Here is a 10239-nt window from a genome sequence, read left to right on the forward strand (position 1 = left end):
CTATATATCCTATTATCTAAGATATCCTTTTTGTTTAATCAATTACCAACTTACTTCATATAACCTATATTTCCTATTATCAAATATCCTATTAAATATCCAAGTAATATTAAGTCTGAGATAAATACCAAAAGAACGTCTGAACACAATTAAAGGTTTAAAGGTTTTTCATGAATGGCAGAGGTAAGTACAGTAACAATGACATACTGATGGTTTCAGGTGCACCCCACCCCACCTGGGCACGTGACTCGCTATGGTATATATTGAGCAAATAATAATAGTGAAGATTTGGGAAATAACATAAATGATGAATATACAAATGGGGAATAATCATCAGAGAAATATTAACATTTTGGGAATAAAATAATATTAGCAATAATGATAATGATAATCTTAATGATAATAATAATGGATTCGTTGTTTCCTGCTAGAACACTCGATTGCTCTCCATTTCATAATTTCTACTAAATACTAAATGTTATAATACGTGACAGTTCAAGGTTTTTATTTCTTGTTGTTGCAAATAGATTCTGTATTAATATCATACCATCGTCAGTTTCATTTTGGAACTTTTACATGCCTAAGGCCAAAGGTTTCTTAGTCCAGTTTATATACAGATCATCTATCGTATTGTACAACTAGGTGAGACGGTTACCAGTGTGGCGCCACTCGTGTTTCAGTGGTGCAAACTTTCATTACTATTTTAATGTACTTTCAATATCATTTTCCACCAACGAACATTAAGATTTGATTCATATTATCTCGAAATATCTACATTTTGATCAAATTGGAAACTCCGATATCCCAAACCCACCAAATCTATCGTTTTCTTGTTAGAAGGAGGCAAATTTGGCAAAACAATTGCTGATCTACCGTAAAAATCACCAACATGGTAACAGTGCCCGGGCTGTCATTTTGTTTTAGAGCTCTTCCAGTCCTAGTAATACGGAGCAAAGCAAAGTCTCGGTACAGAAAGTGATATTTGTCACATAAGTGTGACTGTGTTATTGTGTCATTATATCTCTGGATTACGTGTACTACATACATCATGAAGCATTCACCATCTGCCAGTTCTCAGACACAGGATCAGCCATCCATGAATTCAGCAAAGAAAAGGCAAACAACAATCGTGGCCTATTTCAAAGGGAAGAGTCCGTAAGTAGCAAAACAGAAGTAAAACTGTATATACTATAACCATGTTTGGCAGAGGTTGCAGACCTATAATATTTGGTGTATTAATCGACGATAACTTTGCCGTTAAAGAGATACTTTCTGTATTGACTTTTGGTAGAACCGTGCAAAATACCAGGATTGCGACCAGAAGCCTCTTCATAAGTAATCTGTTACCTATTTTTTTATAGATTAATTGTGTATGTACCTTGCTCTCTAAGAGAGGATTGTTTTTAAAAGTATCGGTTTGTTAAGGATATGTATCATTTTCTCTACGTAGTCACTCTTTTTCATGATGGTAATACCTTTCCTTTTATTTTGGTTAGAAAATATAATGTAATTGTTCCTACTTAGATTTCTTAGTATTTCTATATGATTTTGATCAAACTATGGTACCCGGATTTCTTCCTTCTATTCGTCCAATATATTACTGAATAGATCTTGCATTTCAATATAATCAACTTCTTTATCAGAGCAGGTATGGCTGTTTGGTTTGATTACTTTGTTCCAATATTTCCATACCCACTTTCATTTTGATATGATCGGGGTTCAGTATGATGTAATGGTCGAGTCCAAAAGATAACAAGATATTTTTCTCTTTGCGGTAATTGGTAGTCAGAGAAATTGCCATCAGTCAATGGTAGTTTATAGAAACCATCTAGTTTGCAAAGTTTTTAGCATGAGTAAGAAAAATTTATCCTTATATAATTCACAGCCCTTATGAATAAGATTCAGGATATGATTGAAATCTAAAATGATACTTGTCATTTGATATTATCGTAACAAAATTTATTATCATGTTAAGACGTTGAAGTGTCATAAACTTCAGTGATATCGAGTATCCTTATTGCAGGAACTGGCAATAACCTCTTCCAGTAAAATTTCTGGGTGGAAAAGATACAGTTTAAATACAAAAACGACTGTTTGTTAGTTTCACCGTAATGATTTTGTATAAGTGCTTTAACACAAGAGAAAATGCATTTACCGTAGTGATAGTGTTTGCGTATTTTTATAGAGGAAAATATGTATTTTGTGGTCTGAAAATATTGAATGAAAGTTTATTTGACTGCATCAATGCGCAATTATGGTTTTGTGAGGAAAAAAAAACCTATGGTGGACATGTTTTGTTTATTATATGTGGGGAAAATCTATTTTATATACCGAATGTACGAAATTGAAGGTATTCCCAGTTTTAGCAGATTGAATTTATATGCGCGATTTTGTATAAGAGTTAACTAACAGTTTTTTAGTTTGAATAAAATGAAAGAAACCTCGCCAAGCAATAGAAATAGATTTTACATGTGAATTTGGCTTTTGTTTTTGTGAGAAGCGTATCAAAGTTGTCGTAGTTAAGATGAGAGTGTCTTACTACACAAATGTGATTTCATTTATATGTATTTATGTTAGGAAAAAAAATCTAAGACCCATTACATATCAATACTGTACTGAGAAAACTGGGCCAGGTTGATGAAGGAGTAAACTAAGAAATGTTTACCTTTTTTAAGTAGAATTGAAGAAAAACTGTCTGGCTGGCACTGGCGCCCTCCTGGAAAGTTCTCCTGGCAATGACCCTCTCCTGGGAAGTTCTCCTGGCACTGCCCCGCTCCTGGAAAGTTCTCCTGGCACTGGCACCCTCCTGGAAAGTTCTCCTGGCAATGGGACCCTCTTGGGACGTTCTCCTGGCACTACTCCCCTCCTGGAAAGTTCTCCTGGCACTGGAACCCTCCTGGAAAGTTCTCCTGGCACTGGCACCCTCCTGGAAAGTTCTCATGGCAATGGGACCCTCTTGAGAAGTTCTCCTGGAATTACTCCCCTCCTGGAAAGTTCACCTGGCACTGGAACCCTCCTGGAAAGTTCTCCTAGCAATGGCACCCTCTTGGGAAGTTCTCCTGGCACTACACCCCTTCTGGAAAGTTCTCCTGGCACTGGCACCATTCTGGGAAGTTCTCCTTGCAATGGCGCCCTCTTGGGAAGTTTTCCTGGCACTGACACCCTCATGGGAGGTTCTCTTGGCACTGGCACCCTCCTGGAAAGTTCTCCTGGCACTGGCTCTCTCCTGGAAAGTTCTTCTGGCACTGGTGCCCTCCTGGGAAGCTCCACTGGCACTAGCACCCTCCTGGAAAGTTCTCCTGGCACTGGCACCCTCCTGGAAAGTTCTCCTGGCAATGGGACCCTCTTGGGAAGTTCTCCTGGCATCACTCCCCTCCTGGAAAGTTCTCCTGGCACTGGAACCCTCCTGGAAAATTCTCCTTGCAATGGCACCCTCTTGGGAAGTTCTCCTGGAACTACACCCCTTCTGGAAAGTTCTCCTGGCACTGGCACCATTCTGGGAAGTTCTCCTTGCAATGGCACCCTCTTGGGAAGTTCTCCTGGCACTGACACCCTCATGGGAGGTTCTCTTGGCACTGGCACCCTCCTGGAAGGTTCTCCTGGCACTGGCTCTCTCCTGGAAAGTTCTCCTGGCACTGGCACCCTCCTGGGAAGCTCCACTGGCACTAGCACCCTCCTGGAAAGTTCAACTGGTACTGGCACCCTTCTGGAAAGTTCTCCTGGTAATGACACCCTCTTGGGAAGTTCTCATGACACTGGAGCTCTCATGGAAAGTTCTCCTGGCACTGGAACCCTCCTGGAAAATTCTCCTTGCAATGGCACCCTCTTGGGAAGTTCTCCTGGAACTACACCCCTTCTGGAAAGTTCTCCTGGCACTGGCACCATTCTGGGAAGTTCTCCTTGCAATGGCACCCTCTTGGGAAGTTCTCCTGGCACTGACACCCTCATGGGAGGTTCTCTTGGCACTGGCACCCTCCTGGAAGGTTCTCCTGGCACTGGCTCTCTCCTGGAAAGTTCTCCTGGCACTGGCGCCCTCCTGGGAAGCTCCACTGGCACTAGCACCCTCCTGGAAAGTTCAACTGGTACTGGCACCCTTCTGGAAAGTTCTCCTGGTAATGACACCCTCTTGGGAAGTTCTCATGACACTGGAGCCCTCATGGGAAGTTCGCCTGGCACTGGCGCCCTCCTGGAAAGTTCTCCTGGCACTGGCACCCTTCTGGAAAGTTCTCCTGGTAATGGCACCCTCTTGGGAAGTTCTCATGACACTGGCGCCCTCCTGGGAAGTCCCCCTGGCACTAGCGCCCTCCTGGAAAGTTTTCCTGGCACTAGTACCCTTCTGGAAAGTTGTTCTGGCAATGGCACCCTCATGGGACGTTCTCGTGGTACTGACGCCCCCCCTAAAAAGTTCTTCTGGCACTGCCCCCCCCCCCCCATGGGATGTTCTCCTGGCACTGGCAACTTCCTGGGAGGTTCTCCTGGCACTGGCACCCTCCTTGGAAGTTCTCCTGGCACTGGCACCCTCCTGGAAAGTTCTCCTGGCACTGTTCCACCCCCTAGGAGGTTCTCCTGGCACTGGACACTATTGGGAACTTTTCCTGCCTCTGGCCCTCTCCTGGGAAGTTCTCCTGGCACTGACCCCCTCATGGAAACTTCTTCTGGCACTAGTTCCCTCCTGGGAAGGTCTCCTGGCACTGGCACCCTCCTGGGAAGTTCCCATGGTATTGGCCCTCTCCTGGAAAGTTCTCCTGACACTGGCCCCCTCCTGGCACTGGCACCCTCCTCTGAAGTTCTCCTGGCACTGGCACCCTCCTGGAAAGTTCTCATGACAATGGCACCCTTTTCGGAAGTTCTCCTGGCACTAACACCTTCCTGGGAAGTTCTCCTGGCACTGCCCCCTCCCTGGGAGATTCTCCTGGCACTGAACCCTCTTGGGTAGTTCTCCTGGCACTGCCCCTCTCCTGGGAAGTTCTCCTGGCCCCGACACCCTCCTGGAAAATTTTCCTGGCATTACTGCCCTCCTGGAGAGTTCTCCTGGCACCCTTCTGGAAAGCTCTCTTGGTGATGGCACCCTCTTGAGAAGTTCTCCTGGCACTGGCTCCCTCCTGGAAGGTTCCCCTGGCACTAGCGCCCTCCTGGGAAATTCTCTTGGAACTGGCACCCTCCTGGGATGTTCTCCTGGCACTGGCTCCCTACTGGGAAGTCTCCTGGCACTGGCACTTTCCTGGGAAGTTCACCTGGCACTTGTGCCCTCTTGGAAAGTTCTCCTGGCACTAGCGCCCTCCTGGGAAGTTCTCCTGGCACTGGCCTTAACCTGGGAAGTTCCCCTATCGCTGAGCACCTCCTGGAAAGTTCTCCTGCCACTAGCGACCTCCTGGGAAATTTTCTTGGAACTGGCACCCTCCTGGGAGGTTCTCCTGGCACTGGTACCCTCCTGGGAAGTTCCCCTAGCACTGGCACTTTCTTGGGAAGTTCACCTGTCACTGGTGCCCTCTTCGAAAGTTCTCCGGGCACCAGCGCCTTCCTGGGAAGTTCTCCTGACACTGGCCCTCTCCTGGGAAGTTATCCTGGCACTGAGCCCTTCCTGGGAAGTTCTCCTGGCGCTAGGGCCCTCCTGGAAAGTTCTGCGGGCACTGGCACCCTTCTGGAAAGTTCTCCTGGCAATGGCATCATCATGGGAGGTTCTCCTGGAACTGGCTCCCTTTTGTTGAGTTCCCCTGGCATTAGCGCCCTCTTGGGAAATTTTCTTGGAACTGGCACCCTCCTGTGAGGTTCTCCTGGCACTGGCGCCCTCCCGGGAAATTCTCTTGGAACCTTGGCACTCCTGGGAGGTTCCCCTGTTACTGGCGCCCTCCTGGGAAGTTCTTCTGGCACTGGCACTTTCCTGGGAAGTTCACCTGGTACTGAGCCTCTCCTGGAAAGTTCTCCTGGCACTAGTTCCCTCTTAGTAAGTTCTCCTGGCACTGGCACCCTCCTTGGAAGTTCACCTGGCACTGGACTCCTCCTGGAAAGTTCTCCTGGCACTGGCACTCTCCTCTGAAGTTCTCCTGGCACTGACATCCTCTTGGGAAGTTCTCCTGGCACTGGGCCGCTCCTGGGAAGTTCTCCTGGCACTGACACCCACCTGGGAAGTTCTCCTGTCACTAGCCCAATCCTCGCCCGTTTTCCTGGCACTGGCCTTTATGGGAAGTTCTCCTGGCACTGGCAACCCCCTGGAAAGTTCTTTTGGCACTGACCCCCTCCTGGGAAGTTCTCCTGGCACTGACACCCAACTGGGAAGTTCTCCTTGCATTGGCACATTCCTGGGAAGTACTCCTGGCACTGAGCCCCTCCTGGAAAGTTCTGCTGGCACTAGCGCCCTCTTGGGAAGTTCTCCTGGCACTGGCACCCTCCTTGGAAGTTTTCCTGGCATTTGTCCCCTCCTGGAAAGTTCTCCTGGCACTGGCACCCTCCTCTGAAGTTCTCCTGGCACTGACGCCATCTTGGGAAGTTCTACTGGTACTGGCACCCTCCTGGAAAGTTCTCCTGCCAATGGCACCCTTTTTGGAAGTTCCCCTGGCACTGGCTCCTTCCTGGAAAGTTCTCCTGTCACTGACCCCCCACCCCCTGTCAGGTTCTCCTGGCACTGGACCCTCTTGGGAAGTTCTCCTGGCACTGGCCCTCTCCTGGGATGTTCTCCTGGCACTGACACCCTCCTGGCAAGTTCTCCTTGCACTGGCCCTCATGGAAAGTTCTCCTGGCACTGGCATCCACTGAAAAGTTCTTCTGGCACTGACCCCCTCCTGGGAAGCACTCCTGACACTGGCACCCTCCTTGGAAGTTCACCTGGCACTGGACCCCTCCCGGAAAGTTCTCCTGGCACTGGCACCCTCCTCTGAAGTTCTCCTGGCACAGACAGCCTCTTGGGAAGTTCTCCTGGCACTGGGCCGCTCCTGGGAAGTTCTCCTGGCACTGACACCCACCTGGGAAGTTCTCTTGGCACTAGCCCAATCCTCGCCCGTTTTCCTGGCACTGGCCTTCATGGGAAGTTCTCCTAGCATTGGCACCCCCCTGGAAAGTTCTTTTGGCACTGACCCCCTCCTGGGAAGTTCTCCTGGCACTGGCCCCTCCTGGGAAGCTCTCCTTGCATTGGCCCATTCCTGGGAAGTTCTCCTGGCACTGAGACCCTCCTGGAAACTTCTCCTGGCACTAGCGCCCTCTTGGGAAGTTCTCCTGGCACTGGCACCCTCCTTGGAAGTTTTCCTGGCATTTGCCCCCTCCTGGAAAGTTCTCCTGGCACTGGCACCCTCCTCTGGAGTTCTCCTGGCACTGACGCCATCTTGGGAAGTTCTCCTGGTACTGGAACCCTCCTGGAAAGTTTTCCTGCCAATGGCACCCTTTTTGGAAGTTCCCCTGGAACTGGCTCCTTCCTGGAAAGTTCTCCTGTCCCTGACCCCCCACCCCCTAGGAGGTTCTCCTGGTACTGGACCCTCTTGGGAAGTTCTCCTGGCACTGGCCCTCTCCTGGAATGTTCTCCTGGCACTGACACCCTCCTGGCAAGTTCTCCTAACACTGGCCCTCATGGAAAGTTCTCCTGGGACTGGCACCCCTCTGAAAAGTTCTTTTGGCACTGACCCCCTCCTCTGCATTCTCTTACAAAGACGTTCTAAACTAGTACGAAGAATACCAAAGAACGTTTGCCTTAAATCATGAAACTTTCAACGTAATATCTCCATTCCATGCATGACTTGATTCTGGAAGCCAAGGGATAAAGGAAACTATGAACGAAGGAGAAAGACACGTCCCTCTGCAAGGATATTGAATATTATTCTCAGCTTTATCAACCATTCCTTGCATCTGTGGCAGAGGGTGATATTTCACAGAGTATATCGAAACTGGACTGCATTTAAAATTTGCTTAAGTCTTTTTTCTCTTTTTTAATGGGGCCCTCAAATTGTGAAGTTATGGAATGTTTTTTATTGGTCTTATATATATTTGAATGAAAAAAGGAAGTGTGAACCTCATATAAGGATAAAAAAATTATGGTTAATTGTTCATGATATCTCAGCTTATATATATATATATATATATATATATATATATATATATATATATATATATATATATATATATATACATATATGTATGTATATATGTGTACATATATATATATGTATATATATACATATACATATATATACATATGTCTATCTATCTATACATGTGTATATATATATATATATATATATATATATATATATATATATATATATATAAATATATATATATATATATATGTATGTATGTATATATATATATACATATATATGTGTTCACATATATACTAATATATATCTATATGTACATATATACAAATACCTATATATATATATATATATATATATATATATATATATATATATATATATATGTATATACAGTATATATGACTAAATGATATATAGCTAATACATACAAACATATATGTACATATAGACTGTAAGTATTATTGAGGAAAAAATCAAAGCAGCGTTGTAATTGCTGTACTATAATCATCTCTATATGATTATAAAAAAACAGTTGATACACAGTAAGAAAAAGATAGAAAAACAAATCACTCTTCCTCTAGAGTTTACTCTGAACTCTGCATAGCACCATTCAGACACCCCTTAAAACACTCTGCCTTTCCTTCTGTATTTATTCTAGGTTGTTTTTGTCTCTTTCTAACCCTTGTTTTTGGTCTCGTGGAGAGTTCTACAAAGCTGTATAACTTGTTTTCAGCATTTTCACTGTTCTAAAGGAAGAAAGATTAAATTTAGTTAGGTATATCATTCTACTATGTGTTTCATATCGACAGTTAAAAAATAATTAAGAAAATAGAAATTAATTATTATGGGATGCCAGAAAGCATCTTTAGAACTTGTAAGAAATCGTTATCATTTATTAAGAAATCAATTTATTAAAGAAAATATATGGGAGTTAATAGAAGTTAATTATTATATGATTCCAGAAAGCATCTTTAGAAATTGTAAATCATCGGTATCATAAAATATATTAAGAAATCAATTTATCAAAGAAAAAAAGAGGAGTAAATAAAAATTAATATATAATATGATTCCAGAAAGCATCTTCAGAACTTACATAAAATCGTTGACATAAAATTATTTTAGAAATTAATATATTACAGGATGCCAGGGAGCATCTTCGGAACTTGTAAGAAATCTTTATCATAGAATTTAAAAGTAATGATTCAGAAATATATAATTAGTAAAACACAATTTGACTGAATGATGTTAAAAGTATCCTCAAAATAAGATGATCAGAAAATAATGGAAATAAAACATCAAAACATTGATTAGCTCTTTTGGCATACCGTGCCATCCGACACACTACGAGTTTGGCTCCCTTCCACTCACTCTCTCTCTCTCTCTCTCTCTCTCTCTCTCTCTCTCTCTCTCTCTCTCTCTCTCTCTCTCTCTCTCTCTCTACTCGCCTCTTTTATCCCCGTTTCTACGAGAAACTGGTCTATTGCATGTTCCTTTTGTAGTTTTGTAAAGGGGCGTTCCTTTTAGGATGTGTTGAGGCCATTTCTCACACACAAAAAAAGGAAAGAAAAAAAAAAACTACGTGGAAATAACAATGGTTTCTGAACTAAAAGTTGGAAACATAAACCTCTCTCTCTCTCTCTCTCTCTCTCTCTCTCTCTCTCTCTCTCTCTCTCTCTCTCTCTCTCTCTCTTCCATAGGAAATTAGACTCTTGATTGTTGTGCTACCTCCTTCTCAACATTTATTAAAGTTTATTCTATTGTAATTCCACTCTTTATCTACCTAACTGTGTATCAATTTTACTTTCTGTCTATTTATCTGTCTCTTACATTCGGATAACCTATTTACTTAGAGTAATTATTGCGATCTGTTATGATTATTAAGATCAAGAATGATTCAATTCTATCAATAATATTTTTTTTCTTGATTGATTCATTGAATTAGAGTTCTCTGGCATCCTGACATCAAAGGTAATTGGCGCCGATATCGTTATTATAAAGATAAAAGAATATTCAATTTAAAACTATAAATTTCAGGAGGTCTATAAGATAGTACAACACAGCTTGCCCAAGAATCTTGGCAAGGACGAACCTGCCATCGAAATATATATAAAAAATAATTGACAAAATTTAAGAATGAAAATGAGATTCAGAGGATTTGAATATTTGGACTAGGTACGATAATGATAATAATAATAATAATAATAATAATAATAAT

At 43.4% G+C, this 10239-nt stretch overlaps 4 protein-coding genes across 4 annotated transcripts; 2 read left to right on the forward strand and 2 right to left on the reverse strand.

The window, feature by feature from the left end:
* The first annotated feature begins 1048 nt into the window (after positions 1-1048).
* On the forward strand, positions 1049-4936 carry LOC137649191 (putative per-hexamer repeat protein 5). Its single transcript, XM_068382180.1, has 3 exons — positions 1049-1155; positions 1644-1648; positions 2679-4936. Exons 1-3 carry the CDS (start codon positions 1049-1051, stop codon positions 4934-4936), a joined length of 2370 nt encoding a protein of 789 aa, XP_068238281.1.
* Positions 4937-5167: 231 nt separating this feature from the next.
* LOC137649192 (putative per-hexamer repeat protein 5) lies at positions 5168-6037 on the forward strand. The gene is made up of 2 exons (XM_068382181.1): positions 5168-5678; positions 5769-6037. Exons 1-2 carry the CDS (start codon positions 5168-5170, stop codon positions 6035-6037), a joined length of 780 nt encoding a protein of 259 aa, XP_068238282.1.
* A 103-nt stretch (positions 6038-6140) lies between these two features.
* Positions 6141-6746, reverse strand: LOC137649193 (non-homologous end joining protein Ku-like). Its single transcript, XM_068382182.1, has one exon. The coding sequence runs from the start codon at positions 6744-6746 to the stop codon at positions 6141-6143; it is 606 nt and encodes a 201-aa protein (XP_068238283.1).
* A 72-nt stretch (positions 6747-6818) lies between these two features.
* LOC137649194 (sperm acrosomal protein FSA-ACR.1-like) lies at positions 6819-7625 on the reverse strand. Its single transcript, XM_068382183.1, has one exon. It carries the CDS (start codon positions 7623-7625, stop codon positions 6819-6821), a length of 807 nt encoding a protein of 268 aa, XP_068238284.1.
* Positions 7626-10239: the final 2614 nt, after the last annotated feature.

Source organism: Palaemon carinicauda, chromosome 11 (genome assembly GCF_036898095.1).
Source record: "Palaemon carinicauda isolate YSFRI2023 chromosome 11, ASM3689809v2, whole genome shotgun sequence".
In the NCBI taxonomy this organism is placed as follows: Eukaryota; Metazoa; Arthropoda; class Malacostraca; order Decapoda; family Palaemonidae; genus Palaemon; species Palaemon carinicauda.